Source organism: Gorilla gorilla, chromosome 6 (genome assembly GCF_029281585.2).
Source record: "Gorilla gorilla gorilla isolate KB3781 chromosome 6, NHGRI_mGorGor1-v2.1_pri, whole genome shotgun sequence".
Lineage (NCBI taxonomy): Eukaryota > Metazoa > Chordata > Mammalia > Primates > Hominidae > Gorilla > Gorilla gorilla.
This window is the reverse complement of record NC_073230.2, coordinates 166423963-166448706: the sequence shown is the minus strand read 5'-3', so window position 1 is coordinate 166448706 and position 24744 is coordinate 166423963. Positions and strand designations below refer to the sequence as shown.

Genomic DNA, 24744 nt, shown 5'->3' with positions numbered 1-24744 from the left:
CTCGGGCTCAGCGCGACTCGGAGGCATGCTCCCGTGTCATTTTGTATTTCTGCCCGGTTCTCCCCGTGTTGTCTGGGGATGACCCGGCAAGTCTTTCTCCTTCCCTTTTTTCACTTTTCCTCACAAACCACCGCCTGAGAGGGAGCCACGATGTCATGAAATAAGAGAGACTTTATCCATCACATTTTATCTGAGGATGACGACGCCACTCTGGGAGACAGCCGCCAGCAACAGCCATCTGCAGAGATCAGTGCACGCGGAGGGAGAGCCCCTTCCTCGCCCACACCTGCTACAGCTCCTGACAGCTTCATGGCTCCAGCCAGAATTTGGGAGGGCGGTTGCCAGTGAGGGACAGTCTCCCAGGATTCCCACTAGCACCATCATACACACAGCCCTTCAGATGACATTGCTGTTGACAGTCGTTTTAAAAAAGAAGTTTCAGGGACTGAAAGCAGGTACCCTAAAGCCACCTAACGGAGAGAGGCTTTAACTCTGTGGCCCAGATGAACCCTCAACATGATGTCTCAGGAGGGCTGAGAGCTCCCTGTCTCTTGAGTCAGACTATTTATACCACACTTGCTTCTCCTGAGGTTCATGACTCCTGAGACAGAAAGCTGAGGGGTCCCCGTAGAAGCCGCTGCTGTCCTCGTGCCTGGAAGGCTTCAGAGAACATAACTGATTGGATTTCACTGTCTCCCAGAAGAGTTTGCTCACGAGATCAGTGAGGTTGCCTGAGCATCAAATGTGTTTTGTAAATTACACGTAATCATGCGTCATCTCACTGGACCCTCACTGGACCCTGGAAATGGGAGAAAAGCCCCTCCAGAGGTGAGGCTGGCCCATCCAGCTTCCCGGCCAGGCCCAGCGTAGGCACGCAGAGCGGAAACCCACACCTCAGCACTGTAGCCCGAGCTTCCCCGCGTCATGTGACACAACTCGACGTCTGTCGGCAACCCCAGCGCTCCTGCCTTTAACTCACCTTTTTTGGTTTTGGGAAAAATTCTTAAAAGCCAATAGACATCTTACGTTTTTAATTACACAAGACTGGTTGTAATACATTTTGTGTATTAGAACCCGGTTTCCAAACCCAGCAGCGTATGGCTGAAGACAAACAGCGTGCTCTAAACGTGGGTGTGAGGCCCCAGCACATGGAGCCTCCCTCGTCCTGCACCTCGGCCCATCCCCTCCCCACGTGGTCCAGGTCAGCGTCTCGCTGAGGTCAGCAGTCGGGGTGTGTGAGGAGTTATGAGACCCAGTGTTAGATGGAGCCTGTACATTTCCCCGTTTCTGAGCTATTATTCACATGGCCAGCCGCTATGCACGATGACTTCCCTTCTAAATGAGAGGGCAGGTTTCCCTGTACATAGAAATATGTAAAAATACATAGAATTATTTTTATTGGGAAGCTATTTAGTTATGTTATTGTTTTTTACACATGGTAATTAAACAGCAAACGTCTTGCCATTTCTTCTGGATGATTTCTAAAGAGCCAATCAAGCAGAATGTGGTGCGTGGTGGCCGTGGGGTGCACGGTGGCTGTGGGGTGTGTGGTCAGTGGCCACAGGGTGTGCAGTGGCCATAGAGTGCATGGTTCCTGTAGGGTATGTGGTGGCCATGGAGTGTGTGGTGGTCATGGGGTGTGTGCCAGCTATGGGTTGGGTGGTGGCTGTGGGGTGTGTGCTGGCTGTGGGGTGCGTGCTGGCTGTGGGGTGTGTGGTGGCTGTGGGTTGTGTGGTGGCTATGGGGTGCGTGCTGGCTGTGGGGTGTGTGGTGGCTGTGGGGTGTGTGGTGGCTGTGGGGTGTGTGGTGACTATGGGGTGCGTGGTGCCTGTGGGGTGTGTGGTGGCTGTGGGGTGTGTCGGGTGTGTGGTGGCTGTGGGGTGTGTGGTGGCTGTGGGGTGTGTGGGGTGTGTGATGACAGTGGGATGTGTGGGGTGCATGCTGGCTGTGGGGTGTGTGGTGCCCATGGGGTGTGTGGTGGCTGTGGGGTGTGTGGGGTGTGTGGTGGCTGTGGGGTGTGTGGGGTGCATGCTGGCTGTGGGGTGCACAGTGTCTGTGGGGTACATGGTGGCCAGCGGCCTTCCTTTGGGTGAGCCCCAGCTGGGGTCTGTGTTTAGCTTGAGCCTCTATACCAACTTGAGATGCTTGAAAGATGCTGTGAATTGCAGCTTATTTATCCTTCTGCCTACAGTTGTGGTATTTTTCACATTTAAATTGCAGCACAGTTCTGGGTTCAACGTGTCCAGAAGCCACAGCTCCTACCAAAGGTACAGTCATGGGTGCAACAGACAATGTGGGCATTTCTGAGTTGTTTTGGCTTAAGCACGAACATTTGTGCAGTGACACTGAGACTAACCCGGTGCTCTCCATGCAGGGACTTGACTTTCATAAGACAAGCTTGTCTCAGAGAGGCCAGTTCCCCTGCGTCGTTTCTGCCATGATTCTGCTGTGCAGGCACCAACTGCAGGAGTGCCCGTGGGAGGAGGAGGAGGAGAGGAAGCGGCTTCCTCGGCCGCCACAGTCGTGGCCGCAGGAGGGGTCCTTCGGCTTCCTCCCTTCCTCTCTACCATTTAACAAACTCACCCGTTTGTGTCAGGCTGTTTTAAATTTATGGATTTCTTTTAAAACAAGATTGTATTTACTGTAGCCTTGTCGACTTTTTAGGCCTTTGGAGACCCAAAAGGAGCAATTAAGCAAACCCGTGCACCTGACCCCGCCTTCCACCCGTGTGAGCTGCCAGCTAGTTCCCTGGTGGCCGAGCTCACAGGGGCTGCCCCAAAAGAGAGCCTCCTTTTATGCCTGCAGAGGCTCTGGCTTAAAAGGTGGTGGCTCTCATGGTGTTCCCTGCCCAGGAGAATGGGGTCCTTTAACCAGGGGATGGGAGCTGGAGGGACGGCCAGCTTAGCCCCGACAGTGGCTCCCATCACCACGAGCCCTGTTCCTGCCAGGAAACGCCAGTGTCTCCACCTTCTGTGCTCAAAGGTGGGGAGACCCACCAGCCAGGCGGGGCAGGTGGGGTGGTCATCTCGTGCCCGGCCTCCCTGGTGGAGCCGCTGTGGGGCTGTCCTGACAGCCAGATTGTCCACACCACCGGCTTTGTTCTCCCTTCATGCAAACATGACATTTGGTTCCAACGTGTGTCCTCCCCAGGCCTCCCCGCCACCCCTGCCGTTCCCTCCCGGCTGCCCGCAGTTCTGACTTGGAGGTGCTTCGCAGGCACCTGCTGTGACTTGGAGGTGCTTCGCAGGCACCTGCTACCCTGCTGGGATGATCCTCCTGGAGCCTGAGCCCCCACTGGCTTCACGGTTGCCACCCCATGAAGCCACAGAACCACAGGGAAAGGAAATTGAGGAACCTCGGGAATTTTAAAGCTTCTCTCCTGATTCGCTGGGTGAGGAATGTGGTGTGCACTCAGGTTGCGGCCGGAGAGAAAGGCCTGGGGACCACCTGACTCTGGGCCACCCGGGCCTCCTCAGGTCTTCGGCCAGCGCTGTCCTTCCCACGGTAGTTGGGGTTCCAATGGCTGCGGCTTCTTCCTGTCTGTGGCTTGGACATGCCATTGGCCGCGTCTCTATTTCCTCATCTGCGACTCGGGTGACCACAGTTCTCAGTTCACCGTGTTCGGTAGAGGTGACATGAAGTGCCTGGCACCCATGTGGGTTTCCCTGTGGCATTCTGACCCGCTTCGGAGCTGCCTCCTGCTCCTCATCCCACGCTTCTCCGTGTTTCTCATCCTGGCGGCTGTGTCCTGTCTGCCCTTCTCAACTGCAACACGCTGGAGAGGTCGGGACCCCGTCTTGCTCATTATCTGTCTACTAAAGAACCTAGCAAAATGGAAAAACAACAATATGTGCTGAATTAATTATTAGCTTAAAATTTAAAACTTAAGTAGCATGATTTGAGTGCAGCCAGCATCACCTGCCGTGAGATCGGTGCTGTCTACAGGAGGATGGAGCTTTCGGTGAACCACCGAGCTGGGAGTAGCTACGGGCTACCTTTACCCAGTCCCAAAACGTGGAACATTTGAGTTTAAAAAGCAGGAAACTCTACAGTTAAAAGCCAATATTAAGGTTGAGTCCGTTAATCTAAATTAATCTGATTTTTTATTTTTTTAAATAAAAAAGTAATCCTATGCAATCAAAGTTAAAGTTTGTATATGGCTCCCTATGATGTACTACATTCCCTGAAGTGTCACAAAAAAAAAAAAAAAAGAAAGAAAAGAAAACCAGTACAGCTTTGGTTTCTGATGGTGACGGCCTGCTGTTGGTAAGTATCTGTATGAGCAACTTATAACAATTTTTCAGCCCAGCTTTCTGGAATTAATGCTAATGAAAGCTGCCCCTGCCTTCGTCTTCTACATGAACACTGAAATTGCAGCCGCCTGCCAGCCGGCTGAGGGATGAGCGTAATAATTTTCAATTGGCCTCTCAGCCCAGAGGGAACGTGGCTAGCAGGAGATTGACAGATGTGGCATGGATTATCTTGTGCTCTGAACTCAGCCCAATTTGTGGTTTGTTGCAGGTGCTAAAGAGATTGATATCGCAGCGACCCTGGAGCACTTGAGGGACCAGAGACCCGGCATGGTCCAGACGAAGGTACTGTCAGTCTCTCCTCCGGGACGCAGACCCATTCAAGGTGCCTCTCTGTGGCCGTGTTCCTGAGAGGAGCACGGGGAGGGCCTGGTTTAATGTGAGCCGCACACCGATTGCTCTGCTCTGACCGGCCTCGTCCATGCCGGCCTTGTGTGGGCGGGGTCACTTCTGGGCCCCCAAAGGTCCACTGGCGTCTCCTGCAACACCTCCAGATGCAGCCACATCTCAAGTCCTAGGAACTCGATCCACTGGCTCTTTCCATTCACTAGATTTGGGGGTGGGGGGAGAACGCTGCATTTTTGTAGAAAGAGGTTGACGATAAATCCCAGAACCCTCAGGAGGATGTTCTGAGCTCTCTGAGCGCTGCCTGGCCTCTCCGGGGCCTGCGCTTTGTGGAGGCCCCCAGGGCACAGCATCCTCGAGCACCCAAAATCCCTCATGCTTGCTGAAGAGGTCCAGTTTGCAGCAACAGGGGTCAAAACAAAAAAAATTCTGGTGAGCTTTGGCTCAACAAGAACTGGACGTGAGGTTGACGTGTGTCTGGTCTCTCTGGCCCTGAGGCTGGGGTTGGTGTGCCTTTGGCCTCTCTGCTCCTTGGTTTCATTTCGCCCTCTCTGTGCAACTGGTAGGACCATCACGTGATTTTGTGAAAGTTCTTTGTAAGTCTTGGGACACTATATTTTATTCGGTTTTTGTTGTTGTTGTTGTTGTTTGTTTGTTGTTGTTGTTGCTTTCTGAGACAGAGTCTCACTCTGTCACCCAGGCTGGAGTGCAGTGGCACGATCTCAGCTCACTGCAACCTCCACCTCCCAGGTTCAAGCGATTCTCCTGCCTCAGGCTCCCGAGCAAAAAATATAAATAAAATGCAGAAATAATCCACCAACCCTCCACCAAGTTTCCCCAAATGTGAATACCTCACATAACCACAGCACAGTGACCAAACTCAGGAAGTCAGCACCGATGCAAACCACCGACCGACAGGCCCAGCGATGCCCTCCGTGCCCCCCCCCCCAGGGAGCTTCCGACACAAACCACCGTCTGACCGACAGGCCCAGCGATGCCCTCCGCGCCCCCCCAGGGAGCTTCCGACACAAACCACCGTCTGACCGACAGGCCCAGCGATGCCCTCCGCGCCCCCCCAGGGAGCTTCCAACACAAACCACCGTCTGACCGACAGGCCCAGTGATGCCCTCCGCGCCCCCCCAGGGAGCTTCTCCTGGAGCAGGACACACCCAGGGCGGCCACACGAGGGGCATCGTGGTTCCTCTGCTGTCCGGGACGCTTCACGGCCGTGAGGTCTTCTAGAGCACCAGCAGCCTTGCTCTGTCTTTGTGGAACGTCTCTTGTCTAGGCGTGTCCCACGTCCCCCATGGTCAGGGCAGGGGGCAGGACTGTCCCTCACGAGGGAGCGGCACATCCACACCCACTGAGGCGTGTGTGTCTGGAGGTTTCTGCGTGGCTGCGTGATGATTTTTCCCTGTGTGGTTACTCAGTGTCCCGCGGGGAGAAGCTGGGACTGTGCACACGTCTGTCTTTCCTTCTGCTTGTTCACAACAGCATTCGGCACGTGTTGCGAGGCTGTCGAGAGAGGAGGTGACACGGGACAGCTGCTGTTCCAGCAGCAACAGCCATCAAAACAAAAAAGTTCTCATGAGCTTTGGCTCAACAGGAACTGGACGTGAGGTTGACGTGTGTCTGGCCTCTCTGTACCAAGGAGTTCCAGGTTTTGTGCCATGGAAGGGTCCAGCCATGGAAGGGTCCAGCCATGGAAGGGTCCGTCTTGCCGCACTGACCATCCTCCTGGACTGGCTGCCTAGCAGTAAAAGAGGTGGCCTCGTCAAGGCTGGCACGCACCACCTTCTGGCTGGCCCTGCATCCTGTGAGCTTCAGGTGGCTCTGAACTGGACAGAGGAGGCCATGGAGGCTGGGAGAACGGGGCACGCATTACCAGGAATGGTCAGCGAGAGCCACCTCAGGCAGGTGTGTTCGTGACTCCACAGTGAGGCCCACTCTGGGATAAGCCCCAGGAAATCTAAATTCAAAGTAGTTTCCTCCCCACACCTCTGCCTGCCTCTCAGGCAGCCTCTCCCTCCAGACGGGTGAGTTCACCCAGAACACCTGCCTGTCAGGCAGCCTCTTCCCTCCAGACGGGTGAGTTTGCCCAGAACACACACTGGCTTTAGGATGGGTCTGGGCAAAATCATCGCAAGGGGATATCTTTGCCAAAAGTGAAAAAAATCGCAAGGAGCAAACCCTCCAAGCCTCCATTGTGTGTATCCTGTTTGCCAGAACAAGCCCTTCCTGGCACACAGATGGCTGAGGTGCGCAACGGTGGTCCCAGGACCCTTCGTGAAGTGAGGTGCTTTGGGACTCATCAGAGAAAGAGGAAGCCACAGTCACAATCATTACATGCCAGGTCTTCCGTTCTACTCCATTTTTAAATGGCAAGATGGCAGCAAAGACATGGAACCAACCCAAATGCCCATCAGTGATAGACTGGATAAAGAAAATGTGGCACATATACACCATGGAAGACTATGCAGCCATAAAAAGGAATGAGATCATGTCCTTTACAGTGACATGGATGGGGCTGGAAGCCATCATCCTCAGCAAACAAACACAGGAACAGAAAACCAAACACTGCCTGTTCTCACTTATAAATGACAGCTGAACAATGAGAACACATGGACACTGGGAAGGGAATAGCACACACTGGGGCCTGTCAGTGGGGAAGGGGGAGGGGGAGCATCAGGATCGATAGCTAATGCATGCCGAGCTTAATTCCTCGGTGATGGATTCATGGGTGCAGCAAACCACCATGGCATACGTTTACCTATGTAACAAAGCTGCCCGTCCTGCACCTGTATCCCAGAACTTAAATATAAATAAATAAATAAATAGCAAGATGATAACACATAGGCACCCCAGCCCTGTTGCCCAGATCACTTGGTGACCCAAAGCTCCGTTTTCTGCACTCCAGATAACAGACTCAGCTTCCTAGCTGCTTCCTTCTTGGACTGGGCGTCCGGAGGAGTTCACCCTCTTCCTCAGGGTGTGTGTTCAGGAGCCGTCTTGGAGCATGCACATAAATTCAGCTCCTGGAACTTCAAGGCATAAGGAAATGGGAACCATGCGAAAGTCACCATCACATCTTAATCCATGACTGCACTGCCCAACATCGCCCCGAGACTAAACTTCCCCTAGAAGTTCAATTTCACAAAGATAGAAAAATTATTTGGGCAAAATGCTGCTGTCCAATCTGAATGCTTGTTTCTACGAAGCCAAGAGCAGGCGCCTGCAGCTCCTTTGAACAGAGGAAGTCACGTCGCCTGGTTTGGAACTGAAGACAAGGAAAGAGCGAGCCGTCTATGGTGAGCGCCCGGAGACCATGACCAGGATGACCACAGGCCCTGACAGCAAAATATCATCGTTGTGGTAAAAAAGATGCCCCTCAGGAGAGCTGTTTCCTCCCTGGAATTTGGGTCGAATAGAAAATATTTCACCAGCGCCCACCTGAGCATTTGGCAACTCAGTCCCCGACCACAAACTCCATCATCTTAGAAGAGAAGTCCAGGCACCCAGGGGCTGAACGGCAGTGCGGGCTTTGACACCACACGAGCTGCCAGAGAGGCGGCACACTCACTCAGCCACACACACTGCGCACACCCACACACCTGCACACAGCGCACACCCACACGCAGCCAGGGACACTGCACACCCACACACCTGCACACACCCATGTGTACATCCACACACACCACACCCACTCACGCAGTGCACACCCACACTCAGCCACACACTGCGCATCCCCATGCACACACCCAGGCACACACCCACACACACCCCTACACACCCACGCATGTGGTGCACACCCACACACAGCCATGCACACTGCTCACACCCACACACCTGCACACAGTGCACACCTACACACAGCCACGGACACTGCGCACACCCACACATTGCACACACCCCCACAGACACCCACAAACACCACTCAGCCACACACACTGCACACACCCACACACCTGCACACACCCATGCATACACCCCACACACGCCTACACACCCACCCACGGGGTGCGCACACACACCCATGCACACTGCACACACCCACACACCTCCACAGCTGTATGCACGGTGCACACCCACACACAGTCATGGACCCTGCACACCCACACACCTGCACAGCTGTGCACACCCCCACACACATCCACACACCCACCTGTACACACCCATGCACACCTGCACTGCTGCACACACCCACACACACGATGCACATCCACACACAGCTGCATGCGCGCACACACACCCGCACACATTCCCGTGTGCACACACCCTCAGCAGACACGAGGGATGCCAGACAAGGCTGAAATCACCCCTCTCTCCCGTCCATGCCTCTGTGGTAGATGATGGGTTCTTCCCTTCCCTCCACACGTCTCAAGAGTTTCCCATTTAACCAAGGACCTTAACACTTTCCTGCCCACAATGGTGTTTCCTCTTTTACATCTGTCAGTTCCAGAAGTAGAGCCAGTGATGAGTGTGTCCCACACCCAAGAAGCCCCACGCCCTCCTCACTGGACGGGAGGCCCCGCCCCCTCCTCACTGGACGGGAGGCCCCGCGCATGTCCACGTGCTGCCCGTGCGTCACTCTCCCCAACCTGCCGTCTCACATCTGCATTTTAGTTTCTTCCCCATTTTCTTCTGCACCAGCCCCTTGTCCTAAAGGCTGACCTCAGCCTCCTCCTCAGACGTACCCGGTGTTGTCCTCCATCCCAGAAGCAGGGCATTGCCCAGACATGCTCCTATCTTCCCAACCCAGCACAGCACCGGAATGACAGACACGGATTCTGTCACGCGTAGCACAGTCCACGCTCACACGTCAGCTCCAGGCCTGCAGCCCACCTCTCCCAAGGCCTCCCGTGCCATTGAAACTGTTCATTTCCATAGTTCTCCACCTCTCTCCACCTCTGTCCATCTCTCTCCACCTCTCTCCACCTCTCTCTACCTCTGTCCATCTCTCTCCACCTCTCTCCGCCTCTCTCCGTCTCTCTCCGCCTCTCTCCACCTCTCTCCGCCTCTCTCCGTCTCTCTCCGCCTCTCTCCGCCTCTCTCCGTCTCTCTCCGCCTCTCTCCGTCTCTCTCCGCCTCTCTCTGTCTCTCTCCACTGCTCTCCATCTCTCTCCACCTCTCTCTGTCTCTCTCCATCTGTCTCCCATCTCTCTCCATCTCCATCTCTGTCCCTCCGCCCTGGTGTACACACACACAATGCCTAGTCCCTAACTTGGGCAGGGCTCAACTCTCACGGTGTGGCTTGGAGCTTGTCTACTTTTGTGAAAAGAGAAGTTGAAGGTGACAGACACAGGAAGGTGTGTCGTCCTCACCCCCTTTTGAGAGGTGCTGGGGGAAGCTGCCCCGCAGGTATGTTTGCAGCCTCCTGGAGGGCACAGGTGGCTCAGAGACACACTCACTGAGGCCCCCTTTAAGGTTCCTATTTGTACATCTCCACCCAGGCCTTTGTTTACACCTGAAGGATTACAAATATAAACATAAGCACAAATAGAAATCCAAGCAGCCTCCGCAAAGCTCCACGGCTTCCAGCCCTGGCTGACCCTTACCCCAGCAGTGGGTGTCCGAGAGCCATGGCAGCTCCTGCAGCCTCCATCCCTCCACCAACTATGTGGGCACCCCGTGGTTGTCCCAGGACAGCCTGAGAAGGGGCGTTCCCACTCGCTGTCCAGCGTGGACCCAGGGGTGGTGACCAGACAGCCTGACCTGGCCTGAGCCCGGCTCGGCCGTCCCACCTCAGCCACTTCTCCACGGGGTGCAGTTCTACTGGAAGAAGCCGTGGGATCTTTCTCCAGCAGGCCTCAAATTTTATTGTAGTATGTGTTCAAAAATGCTTTCTTGCTTAGAATGTCCTGACTTGGCCTCTCAAATGTCCTGTCTTTGCAAACCCAGGAGGCTTTGCACCCCTCCTGTTCAGACTGCTGGCACTGAGACGCAGTTTAGGCTAAGATGGTCATCTGGTCATCTGTTGCTGTTGTATTTTACTCCTTTGAAATAAACTCCTATCATAAAAGTTATCCAAATGCTGGGGTTTTCCCAGCCTACCCGGGATCTAGAGCGTGGGTCTAGGTGATACTTGCTCAGCGGATTCTGCTCAGAACGTGGCCACAGACCTTCGAGGACCTACAGGGCGTGGGTGCTACATCCCGGCGCTGCATGCAGCTGACACTTCACGATAAAGGACAAGATGATCCACAAGCCCCTGTCCCCTCAAACGCCAGCTCTGAGGCTCACAGCACCCCTCCGGGAAGCACCCCCTCCTCCTGCCAGCCGACGCCCACAGGGCCCAGTGGGCTCTGAGTAAGGTGCACGGCACACACCAGCCCACACGCCCGGTGGAGCTTCTCCTTTGAGCTAAACAGTGCGGTAACAATTGCCAAACATGGCCAGTGAGTAGAGCACCTGTCTCTGTGGCCCGGTTCCCTTCCTGCTGCTCTGTCCAGTGACTGTGCAGTGTTGGAAACAGTTATGATCCAGACCCTGGTGGAGTTCCCCCTGCCCGTCCCCTCCCCCATAGCATGGATATTGGGCTTTCCTGTTGGATGCCGCAAGTGGCGGCATGAGAGGCCGCCGGGCAGCTCTGCAGGATTAGCACCCGGCCCTGGGGGTGGAGCGCTTTCTAGCCTCCACTGCATGACGGGGCTGCGGGGCCGCAGCGCTTCTCTATTCTTCCCTTTAAAGATCATTTCTCAGGCTAGATTTCCAGTGTGTCGGAAGATGTAAATAGATAGATGACACTTGCATTTCGCTTCCCAAAAAGCCACGCTTAATTTTTGGCATCTCCAAGCCCTCACAGAGCCTCAGGGCACTGGCAGCCCAGCACTGGGGAAGAAATGGTCTGGATGGCTGTTGTGTATTTAGCCTGGATCCCCTAAACAGCACCTTCATCGAGCACACTTGGTGTGGGAGGGGCAGGAGTCAGCATTTAGACAGAACGTTTGCGGACCTTCCCGGCACAGCCCGACCTGAGCCCCTGCCCCCACAGGGGCAGCTCCCACGTGATTTCGAGGAGCAGAAAGGTGCCCTCTGGCAGTGCAGAGGGGAGAGAGACGGGGCTCAGGAAGACACATCTCCCCGGGTCCCACCCTGAGGTGGCCACCAGGCTCAGTTGACTCCTTTAATAATAGGTTCTAACACGTACACTAAGAGGCCGCGTGGCCACACTACCAAAGGCAGGTAGAGTCCAGCAGACCATTCCGTCAGCGTCAGGGCAGAAGAATATGAAAGGAGAAACTGTCTTTTGTCTCAAAGTGAGCATCACATTATTTTGACTTTCTGATGTCTCGGTTCAAGCTATTTTCCATGTTTCTGTTACGCACTAAACATTCAAAACTGGAAATTAATCATCGTTTCTGGCTTGGGGCTACCCTGTTCCTTAAATGATCAAATATTGGAGCCGTCAACAGGGCTTTCCTTCCAGAAGTTGTTAGCTGGGTAACAGTGTTGTTTCCGTCCACGCGTTCTCAGCTGTAGCTGGAGTGCTGCTGGCCTGCTTTCGAGTTTTCCATAGCAGTGTTTTGAGGTGGAAACTGAAGAGCAAGAGGAAATGAGCATTTATCCACCTCATCTGTGGGAGAGGAGGCAGATACGCTCTCCGGCGCTAAGCCCTGGTCTTTGGAGGAGCGAATAGTCCTGGCATCATGAACCCATCCCTCGTGCCCACTGGATGCTCTCGGCAGGCTGTCCGTGGAGGGAGGGGTGCCCCTCAGGTGTGCCTGCCCAAGTGGCTGTGGACGCGCATGCCCTGAGCCAGGAGGGGTGTGGACAAGGGGAGGTTTCTCAGCATGTGGAACGGAGTGGGTTTGGTCTGAGTAACAGGTGGATTTCAAAAGCGATGATAACACCACACTTCCAAGGACAGGAAACGCCCAAGCATGGCCCTCATTGTGAGTTTTAATGGCCACGTCTTTCTAGTGTCTGCACCTGCCCCTCACACCGTCCACCAAGGCGGGCGGCTGTGAGGAGGAATCGTGGAGTCGTAGGGTCAGAAGGATAGGGCAGTACGCAGGAACCGTTTCCTTCTCGCTGCTTCTGTGGGCAGCTTCTCTCCGCAGGGGGTAAGATGAGGCTTTTCTAGTGCGAGAGAAGCTCAAACATGTGTCACTGTTGGGTCTCCCAAACCGAAGGGTACGTTGTCCTTTCTAAGGAAATCTGAGCCTTTCGCTTTTTTTTTGCTAAACAATTTCTTTCTGCGAAATGGCCCGGGGAGCTGATGCTGCGTTGGGAACGGGGCACGCCGCTCTCATTTGCAGGGAGCCGATGCTGTGGCAGGAGTGGGGGGGACGCCACTCTCATTTGCAGGGAGATGACGCTGTGGCAGGAGTGGGGGGGACGCCGCTGTCATCTGCAGGGAGCCGACGCTGTGGCAGGAGTCGGGGGGACGCCGCTCTCATTGGCACTTCTCTCGTTTCTCGCCCTGCAGGAGCAGTTTGAGTTCGCCCTGACAGCCGTGGCTGAGGAGGTGAACGCCATCCTCAAGGCCCTTCCCCAGTGAGCGGCAGCCTCGGGGGCCTCAGGGGAGCCCCCACCCCACGGATGTTGTCGGGAATCATGATCTGACTTTAATTGTGTGTCTTCTATTATAACTGCATAGTAATAGGGCCCTTAGCTCTCCCGTAGTCAGCGCAGTTTAGCAGTTAAAAGTGTATTTTTGTTTAATCAAACAATAATAAAGAGAGATTTGTGGAAAAATCCAGTTACGGGTGGAGGGGAATCAGTTCATCAATTTTCACTTGCTTAAAAAAAATACTTTTTCTTGAAGCACCCGTTCACCTTCTTAGTTGAAGTTGTGTTAACAATGCAGTAGCCAGCACGTTCGAGGCGGTTTCCGGGAAGAGTGTGCTTGTCATCTGCCACTTTCGGGAGGGTGGATCCACTGTGCAGGAGTGGCCGGGGAAGCTGGCAGCACTCAGTGAGGCCGCCGGGCACACAAGGCACGTTTCGCATTTCTCTTTGAGAGAGTTTATCATTGGGAGAAGCCGCGGGGACAGAACTGAACGTCCTGCAGCTTCGGGGCAAGTGAGACAATCACAGCTCCTCGCTGCTTCTCCATCAACACTGCCCCGGTTACCATGGACGGCCCCGTCAGCCACACCTGTCAGCCCAAACAGAGTGATTCAGGGGCTCCCCGGGGGCAGACACCTGTGCACCCCATGGGTAGTGCCCACTTGAGGCTGGCACTCCCCTGACCTCACCTTTGCAAAGTTACAGATGCACCCCAACATTGAGATGTGTTTTTAATGTTAAAATATTGATTTCTACGTTATGAAAACAGATGCCCCCGTGAACGCTTACCTGTGAGATAACCAGAACCAGGAAGAACAAATCTGGGCATTGAGCAAGCTATGAGGGTCCCCGGGAGCACACGAACCCTGCCAGGCCCCCGCTGGCTCCTCCAGGCACGTCCCGGACCTGTGGGGCCCCAGAGAGGGGACATTTCCCTCCTGGGAGAGAAGGAGAACAGGGCGACTCGGAGAGGGCTGCGAGCATTTCCCTCCCGGGAGGGGAGGAGACGCAAGGAGACCCAGAGAGGGCTGCGAGCATTTCCCTCCCGGGAGAGGAGATCAGGGCGACCTGCACGCACTGCGTAGAGCCTGGAAGGGAAGTGAGAAACCAGCCGACCGGCCCTGCCCCTCTTCCCGGGATCACTTAATGAACCACGTGTTTTGACATCATGTAAACCTAAGCACGTAGAGATGATTCGGATTTGACAAAATAACATTTGAGTATCAGATTCGCCATCACCCCCTACCCCAGAAATAGGACAATGCACTTCATTGACCAGGATGATCACATGGAAGGCGGCGCAGAGGCAGCTGTGTGGGCTGCAGATTTCCTGTGTGGGGTTCAGCGTAGAAAACCCACCTCCATCCTGCCCTTCCCACAGCATTCCTCCCTCTTAGATAGATGGTACTCTCCAAAGGCCCTACCAGAGGGAACACGGCCTACCGAGCAGACAGAATGATGCCAAAATATTGCTTATGTCTCTACATGGTATTGTAATGAATATCTGCTTTAATATAGCTATCATTTCTTTTCCAAAATTACTTCTCTCTATCTGGAATTTAATTAATCGAAATGAATTTATCTGAATATAGAAAGCATATGCCTACTTGTAATTTCTAACTCCTTATGTTTGAAGAGAAACCTCCGGTGTGAGATATACAAATATATTTAATTGTGTCATATTAAACTTCTGATTTCACATTCAGGTGGTCTTTATTTGGGGAGGAGGAACAATTGTGTCCATCCGTCTTTTTGTTTCCTAAGCCACTGGACATGTATTTCGATGCCGAAACAAAGCGTGGGCGTTTCCTAGAACTCCAGGTCATGTTGCTACTTTATCTGCAGCATTAGATGTGTACTAACGGCCAGGGTGTCACTGAGGTTTCATCTTTAAAACAGGATTAAACAGTCTCAGTAAGGAGCCGCAGATCGCATCCATGCCACACACACCCTCCGTGCCCCTCCGTGCACTGGCACCACCTGGATTGGGCACCCTGGGGTGGGAGATGCCCCCTTCCTCCCCATTCTCAGTCCTAGATGCTAACAACGGGCCCTGACCCAGTGAGGCTCATAATGTCTCTCACCTAGCACTCCAATTCCAAGGACTGTCCTTCTGTCCCTGGTGGGAAGGGAGACCTCGTCCCCACCAGCCACACAATCACACCCCTCCACCTGGCAGGAAAATGCAGCGGGAATATTCAAACTGTAAGCAAACAGGCAGGCACTCCGGGGCGTGGTGCAGCGACCAACCTTCCGTCCTGCCCTCGGCTATCTCCGCTGGCAACAGTGAGAGACCGAGGACAGCAGAGTGGGCTCGTCCCAAAATCAGGTAACTCCTAAGCAGTGCCCTCCAGCTAGAGGAGCTTGGTGTTGAAGAAACAAATATTGAATGATATTTGTTAATGCACAGGAAGGAAGACTTGATTCAGGACCAGCACAATAGGTACAGGGAGAGTGCCGGGGGATTTTGCAGTGGGGGAGAGAGACTGGGCTCGTCTCCGTCCATTTCACATTGCTCTGAAGGAACACCTGAGGCTGGGCAATTTATAAGGAAACGAGGTTTTTGGCTCATAGCTCTGCAGGCTGTATAAGAAGCATGACACCAGTGTCTGCATCTGGGGAGGCCCCGTGTGTGTGCAGAGCTCAGATGGAGAGAGAGGAAGCAGGAGATGGCATGGAGGGAGGGCCAGGCTCTTTTTAACAACCAGCTTTCATGGGAACTGCCAGAGTAAGAACTTGTCCCCCACCCCGGAGCATTAATCTATTCATGAGGTATCCACCCCCATGACCCAAAAACCTCCCATTACGCCCTACCTCCAGATTTCAACATGAGGTTTGCAGAGTCCAACACTCAAACCCTAGCAGGGCTCAGCTCCAAACACCACATGGGCAGTGGGGCTTCCCAGCCAAGGAGCGGGCTGGGGTGAGTGGATGGAGAGTTACCAAAAGGAAGCCTCAGGGTCAGGGGATTCTGGCTAAACCCACCTAACAGGGTTCTTGCTGAAGGCAAGCCAGGGTGCCTGCCATCACCTGGGGATGGTGGAGGATGAGGGACCCAATCAGATATCGAGGGTGAAAAAATATCAAGGTGATCAGATATCAAGAATTGGGCGGATGGCTCTTGCTAAACTGACTTTGCAGGATTCTTTGCTGAAAATGTCATTTTACAAGGACATGCACAGACCGGCCTAGAAGAAGGTTCCAAAGCCCGACTAAAGGTTGGTCAAGCAGAGAATCTTTACACCTTTGTTCTCTTCTTTCCTTTGAAAAATATAAGTTCCCGTTCTTGTTTTGTTGCCTTTTGTTCAGTAAGGACCGGCAGAGTCACCAGCTGGGGCTTGGTGGTGGAGGAGTTCAGCTGGATGGTGTGAGGCATCAGGCCTTCAGTGAGGGGAATTTAGTTTCTACAAAAATAAAAAGAAAAATAGCTGGGACCAACTATGAACTCCGATTCTGAGCCCAGAGGGCAGGCAATCCAGAAGCTTTCTAGATGCTGGGCTGGTGCATCTCCGGCTGGAGGGGAGCGGGCCGTCCTAAACCACAGGCTCCCTAGTTGGCAGTTTGGATGCCATGAAAGTTGTCCCTATGAGCGCCGAGGTTTATATCAAGTCGTCCAGCTCCAGCTTGCAAGGCTTCAGGAAAAAGGCAACAATTCCAAATTTGAAGAACGGAAGAAAATGGGAAATAATAGTTTGGAAAGTTGTAGTCAGATGTTGGAGGGAACAAGAAGAATTCAGGATCCATTTCAGATTGCAGGTAGGTAGTAAAACCTCAGAGAGGCCAGAATCTAACACTAGATGCACTATAGTTTTCTCCTGAAACATAATTTTTCTCTCTCAAATCGCCTTCATTTCTAACCAAAATAATCAAAGTTAGACTGATTTGTTTGCAAAATAAGTTTAGTCTCGTAAACTTGTCTTGATTATTTGTATCACCGTAGCAAGAATAGTTTGACAGGCTTTTTAAAGTTTGCTTTGCTGGAACTTTTGACAAAGAGTCTCAGATTGGAGTGGTAAAGACTCTTGAGGCTGTGAAGACACACCAAGGCCTTGCTTCAGGCTGTATGCGTAGCACCTATAGATTTGGGTGAATTCTCTCTTCTCAAGGTTCCCAAAATGTCCTGTTTCCTGGGCCTGCCAAGAAGTGACATCCCTAACCACCTGTAAAACTGGAAACAGGGAAGCTTTTCCAGTGGCGGCTTTACTGGCCCCATAAAGTCAACCTTGGTTTCTTAAAGTTGTCTGGTCATATCTGAAAATATGACATACCAGTCAAAGCCTTGGTAATATAACCAGCATTTCTAGTGATGTCTTGGTACAAGGACAACAGATTCTTACTCAACTTATGCAAATAACTATATTGCCACAAAAATAAGAATACTCACAGTTTCTGAATTCTAGATGGATCAGGTAAGTAGAAAAAGTAATTGTTTCCGTTTTTATTCACAAAAGTTTACTGAACTTCTGTAAACTATAGATAGGGTTAAAAAATCTTAATTAAAATAAAACATGTAAATCAATTAATACAAAAAATTTAAAGAACCACCAATATTTCCAGCAAAAAATCATTCTAAAATGTATCCTCATCGGTGTAGTTAGTCCCATGTAATTAATTCTGTCCTGCTTGATCTTAGTTAGCAATTTTATGAACTCATTGGTTTCTTCATTAGAGTTCTGGAAATTCTTACCCAGCCCAGTGGCATCTTAAATTTGTCAGAAGCCAGTATTTCAGAGTGCTTGTCAGAGTATTTTCCATGATTTTTTGAAGAAGAAGTAATCTTGAACTGTAACTAATGGCAAATGCTTTCAGAGAAGAATTAAAATAAAAGAACAGCCGTCTGTGAATGACAGAGACTTAAAACAATCATGGTTAAAAATCTGATGAGAGTTTATTTTAAAAATGATGTGATTGGCAAGGAAATTTGGTTATTTGTGTAGTACACAACATCTTAGTATAACCAAAATTTTGACTGATAACACATTAGAGTTCTAGAAATCTCATACAATTTTTGGAACACTCATATCAATAACATACCCATAAATATAACTCACAGAAGATTTATTTGGAAATGCTTCCTATATAATTTAACATATAAAATAAGAATAATTGTTTGATATTACTCTATTACAAGGTGAGAGACACATTTTTTGACCTTCCAGGGGCCCAAGTGGAAAGTCCCAAAGTTAATTTGAGGTCACAAAGACTTAATTTAGAATTTGATTTTGGGAAGTTCGTACAAAATGTCAAAAAGTTTAAAACACTTTATTAAATATGACATTGATTATTTAATCAAAGCGATAAATAAAGGCAAATGCAGAAGGTTACATAGTTGTAGACAAGAACTTAGTTCTTTTAATACTTAGAAGATCTGCTTTTCTTAAGTAATCAAAGACCTAATAAAAGACAACATGAAACACAAGAAATTATCTTGATAAAACACAAAATATTTGCTTCCTAGGTCAATTACTTAAAAGACAAGGAAACTCCTTCATATTCTCAGATCAATACTCCAAGAAAAATTTGTCGTTTTAACAGATAAGACCAAATTCTACTTTTGCATCAATGTACAACTAAAACTAATTTTTCATAAAACCTTATAAGTGAAGTTATCCATTTTTAGTCAGTTTTGACCACACAAGATAAGATTTTCACAACACTTTTACAGCCTCTTTTTTTCCTTTCACAACTGACATGCGTCAAGCAATTAAGCAATTCATTTTTACTATGCATTCCACTGTACGGTGGGAGTTATAATTTTATGGCCTGAAACATCTAACAGAGACAACACAAACCTGTCTGGCAAAAACAGACAAAATTGTATGTCTGTATTATATTTAATGCTGACAATTTTGAAGATATTTCTATTTTTATTTTTATCAGTAATTGTAAAACTAGTTTATTTTTAAAGAATTACTCAAGTCACATGAGCTAAAGGGCAATTAAGTTTGTTTCTATTTTCTGAGATAATACTTTATATAGTGCTTATTTTAAGCTAATCAAATAGAGCTCTTTTATGTATGTTGGCAGCATCACCCAGAGATAGAAAAATGTCCCATACACATAACATATATATATAGATCCACACTTAAATGTACAGATGGATGCAAGCAGATCTTTTAATTTTTCAAAATTTTAGTCATGAGGCAGTAAAACAGACTAATACATAAAAACTCATTGGTTTATCTCCACTTAATATTCTTATACAAATTGTGTTTCTGATGAAAATGGAACAAGCTGAGGATACCTACTTAATAAGGGATACAGCTATTTACCAATATTTGTGGAGAAGGCCTTTAAGATTTTTCATTTGCCCAGTTCCAAAGAGTTTCTTTTTCCTCTTTTCTGCCTCAAGTGGAATTTTCAAGACACTCGTGAGTACCTTGAGCCCCCAGTGGATCCCGTTAGACCCCAGGAGTCTAGAGTTCAAGTGGGTGAGGGGCTGGAGTAGGGAGGGAGAGGAAGGGGCCTGGCAGGGGTGGACAGAGTTAGCAGAGCTCAGAGTCAGCTGGGGTGCGGGAAGAGGGATTCCAGGTGACAGAGAAGTCCCCATGGGAGAAGCAGGAGCTGGTAGAAAACAGACAACAGAGAGAAGAGGGGGGCCTCACAGAGAGCCAGGAGGAAGGTACTTCCAGCCCAGGGAATGAGAGAAAAATCCCCACTCGGGAAAGAGAGAGACAGGAGGAAGGACTTCCAGCCCAGGGAATGAGAGACAAATCCCCACTCGGGAAAGAGAGAGACAGGAGGAAGGACTTCCAGCCCAGGGAATGAGAGACAAATCCCCACTCGGGAAAGAGAGAGACAGGAGGAAGGACTTCCAGCCCAGGGAATGAGAGACAAATCCCCACTCGGGAAAGAGAGAGACAGGAGGAAGGACTTCCAGCCCAGGGAATGAGAGACAAATCCCCACTCGGGAAAGAGAGAGACAGGAGGAAGGACTTCCAGCCCAGGGAATGAGAGACAAATCCCCACTCAGGAAAGACAGCCAGGAGGAAGGTACTTCCAGCCCCACAGTTACCTTCCTGAGGAAGCCTGAGATTCACCTAGCCTCAGAGAGATATTCATACCTGAAGAATCTAAATCTGTGCTGACTACCTTCAACAGACATTTGGTTCAAGAGTCTGACTCACCAATGGACCCCACTCAGTCAGGAGTGAAAACAAAGCTTCAAAGGCGTACACTTAGGGTCCTGGATAAGGGCCCAGGGGTCCTATGGTCAATCTGATTCTGTCAGATCACAACACCGTGATTGTTAAAGAAAAAATTATTCAATGATACCTTGTAAAAGCACAATAAGGAAGACTTTATTCAGAGCCAACACGATAGGTGTAGGGGCCATGACAATGGGGCCTTGCAGTAGGGAAGGGAGGCTGGCTCAGCTCCAAACACAGCACAGGAGGTTGGGGATCCATAACCAAAAAGCAGGGTAAAGGTGAGTGGATGGAGTGTTACTAAGAGGAAATGTCAGGGTCAGGAGATTCTGGCTAAACCCACCTAACAGAGTTCTTGCTGCAGGCGGGCCAGGGTGACCGACATCACCTGGGAGGTGGTAAAGGATGAGGGATCCGATCAGATATCGAAGGTGACCAGATATCAAGGATGGGTGGAGGAACAGTTCTTGCTAAACTGACTTAACATGGTTATTTGCTGAAATTGGATTTTACAAAGAAGGGCACAGATGGGACTAGGAGAAGGTTGAAGAGCTTAACTAAATTTGGGCCAGCAGAGCAATCAGGCAAGATAAATAAAAGGCAAAAAATCAGTAGCATTTCTATACACTAACAGCACCCAAGCCATGAGCCAAATCAAGAATGCAATCCCATTCATAATTGCCACAAAAAGAATAAAATATCTAGGAATACAGCTAACCAGAGAGGTAAAAGATCTCTACAATGAGAATTACAAAACACTGCTCGAAGAAATCAGAGATGACACAAACAAATGGAAAATCATTCCATGCTCATGGATAGAAGAATCGATATCGTTAAAATGGCCATACTGCCCAAGGCAAGTTACAGATACAGATTCAGTGCTATTGCTATCAAACTACCAATGACATTCTTCACAGAAGTAGAAAAAACTATTCTAAAGTTCACATTGAACCAAAAAAGACCCCGAACAGCCAAGGCAATTCTAACCAAAAAGAACAAAACTGGAGGAATCACATTGCCAGACTTCAAACTATACTACAAGGCTACAGTAACCAAAACAGCATGGTACGGGTGCAAAAACAGACACATAGACCCAATGGAACAGAATAGAGAACCCAGAAATAAAGCCACGCACCAACAGCCATCTCATCTTTGACAAAGCTGACAAAAACAAGCAACAGAAAATGGACTCCCTAATCAATCAATGGTGCTGGGATAGCAGGCTGGCCACATGCAGAAGATTGAAACTTGACCTCTTCTTTATACCACATACAAAAATTAACTCGAGATGGATTAAAGACCTAAATGTAAAACCTAAAATTATAAAAACCCTGGAAGATAACCTAGGAAATACCATTTTGAACATAGAAACTGGCAAAGATTTCATGACAAAAATGCTAAAAGCAATTGCGACAAAGACAAAAATTGACAAATGGGACCCAATTAAACTAAAGAGCTTCTTGTGCACAGCAAAAGAAACCATCAACAGAGTAAACAGACAACCTACGGAAGGGGAGAAAATATTTACAAAATATACATCTGACAAAGGTCTAATATCCAGAATCTACAAGGCTCTTAAACAAACATACAAGCAAAAAATAACTCCATTAAAAAGTGGGCAAAGGGCATGAACAGACACTTTTCAAAAGGAGACATACACGTGGCCAACAGGCATATGAAAAAATGTTCAATATCACTAATCAGAGAAATGCAAATCAAAACCACAATGAGACACCATCTCACACCAGTCAGAATGGTTATTATTAAAAACTCAGAAAACAACAGATGCTGGCGAGGCTGTAGAGAAAAGGCAACAGTTACACATTGCTGGTAGAAGTGTAAATTAGGTTCAACCATTGTAGAAAGCAAAGGGGAGAATCCTCAAAGACCTAAAAACAGAACTACCATTTGACCCAGCAATCCCACTACTGGTAAATACCCAAAAGAATAAAAATTGTTCAACCATAAAGACACATGCACACATATGTTCATTACAGAACTATTCACAGTAGCAGAGACCTACATGCCCATTGACCATAGACTGAATGAAGAAAGTGTGTACATATACACCATGGAATACGGTGCAGCCATACAAAAGAATGAAGTCATGTCCTTTGCAGGAATATGGATAGAACTGGAGGCCATTATCTTTAGCAAACTAATACAGGAACAAAAAACCAAATACCACATGTTCTCACTTATAAGTGGGAGCTAAATAATGAGAACACGTGGACAGAAAGAGCGGAGCATCAGACACTGGGGCCTACTTGAGGGTGCAGGTGGGAGGAGAGGCCCAGGGCAAAACAAAAAACAAAAACAAAAAAAAAAACTGTTGGGTACTATGCTTAGCACCCAGCGGACGAAATCATCTGTATACCAAACCCCCGAGTCAAGAGTTTACCTATATAACAAACCTGTACATATACCTCTGATCCTAAAATAAAAGTTAAAATATTCTTTAAAATAAAAATAAAGTCGGGCCAAGCGAAGGGTCTTTGTCAGTGTCCACCAAAATGCTGCTGTTCCTTTCTTAAGAAGCCCAATTCTCAGTCTCAGTGGATTGACTCTCAGCTTCGCTCCTGTGGGTGCATTTTCTCAGGCTTTCCTTCTTGAGTGTGAGCCATGTCGGAACCCTGCCTACACCTCCGGGAAGCTTCTGCTTTCCATGTGTCGTGAGAGGTTGCTGAGACCCGGCCACCGAACATCTTATGTGAGCATGTGTGACAATATGGAAGCTTCTCATGATGAATGCATTTCAGAATTTAGGTCCGAGGGCAATAGGGCAGGCTGAAATGCCGTGTAAATATTCCACTCCTGATACAATTATTTAGGAATGCTGGACAGAGTGTACTAAAGTAACTTTTAAAACGTGTAGCCAAGCTCTAAAGAAAGAGAACTCCTCAAGGTCTTATTCCAAAGAGGGAGCTAGAGGTCAGCGTGGGAAGGTGGTCAGGACTGAGCCCTACAAGGGCAGGCGGCCGGGTGCTAAACATGTCCACTTGGCATCTGCATAAATGGCTTTGGGGAATGTTTAACAACCAGCTCCCCCAAACAGCAGACTCACAGAGATCGTGCGATTTAACAGATAGACGATATGTAGCACACAGCTTACAAATAACAGCACACACGGTGCTCTATTTTCAATTTCATGTAGCCCACGGGTTCTCACAGAATGCTCGCTCCGATTTTCATGGAGCTCTTGCATCTGTATCCAACGTATGATTGCAATCAGGGAACGAGTGTTGTTCCGACGTGGTGTTGGTTAACATCACTTACCTGAACAGGCAAGAAGAGAAAACAGAATACGTCAGAACTTATTCCACATCACTCATGAATGGCCTGAGCACTTTTTTTGCCAAATGGGATGATAGTTGCCAAATCTTGAGGAAAGATGGTCTCTATTTCCTCATGGTGTTCACAATGGAAGGGCTACAGACACCATAGGCTTAAGTTGAATCAGCATTAGGAATGTCTTCTTCATCACTTATTAAAGTCTAGACAATCAGCAAAGCAAAAGCAACGCCCCCGTCTGTCGTGGTTGCCGACTTCTGTGGTGTCAACGCGCCCACTGTGAATGATTTCGGCGCGATGGGACAGGCAGCCGGCAGCCTGCCGTTAGCACTTCCACTGCACAGGCTCAAGAGCTGGAAATAACCAGAAGATGTACAACCACCAGGGATGATGACAAGCGTAAACAAAAAACATCATGTTTATTATCTGTGTTTTAATATAATTTGTCGGTTAATATAATTAAATTTTTAATAATGGCTGTATTTGACAAGCTGCCTACAAGATTCCTATAAACTTAACAATCTGCCCTGCAAGTCGGTCCGAGCCGGCTGCCACACACTCTGTCTCAGGACCCTGTGACAAAGGGCAGAGTTTGGAGGACAGCCCCGTGCCACCGTACAGGAAAAAATAAGTCCTATATACCACAGGAGGGTGTGGCGTCTAGCTTACCCTCCCCACGTGGCCCAGGAAAGCCAAGACGAAATATCAAGGTTGAAACTGATCCAAGCCCCGTGAAACCCTTGGGTCCCCAAGATAAGTAAAGGCAAAACCGCTCAGTGCCCTTCTGCAACCCCCAGAAAAGACGCCCCCTGAAGATGAGCTCCTAATAAACAATCACAAAGCCCACGGGGATGGACTCTGTCAGGGACAGTCATCCAGTGTGAAAAAGGTGATAAAACCGGTTTTACCATTTTAAATGGTATATAAAAAGAATAGCTGCATTTAAAAAGAGAACAACTAGACTTGAACCAAACAAAACTTCTAGAAATGAAACTGAAAAGGAACAATTATTTTAAAGTTAGAGGATATGTGTTCACATGATACAAGCTGACCATAAAAACTCAATGTCTGGGTAAAATGGAAGATTGGCTAGGTCTGGAAACTCAGTGAAATGGAAGATAGGTCTGAGAAACCCACTC

At 49.5% G+C, this 24744-nt stretch overlaps 1 protein-coding gene across 4 annotated transcripts in view; it reads left to right on the top strand.

Moving 5' to 3' along the window:
* The window catches only part of PTPRN2 (protein tyrosine phosphatase receptor type N2), a 1029630-nt gene extending 1014763 nt beyond the window's left edge, over positions 1 to 14867 (top strand). For all 4 annotated transcript variants that reach the window (XM_055347412.2, XM_055347413.2, XM_055347411.2 and 1 more), the window contains 2 exons: positions 4522 to 4595; positions 13084 to 14867. In XM_055347412.2, coding sequence (XP_055203387.1) covers positions 4522 to 4595; positions 13084 to 13155 — 146 coding nt within the window. In that variant the 3' untranslated portion in view covers positions 13156 to 14867. The remainder of the gene's footprint in view (positions 1 to 4521; positions 4596 to 13083) is intronic.
* Positions 14868 to 24744: the final 9877 nt, after the last annotated feature.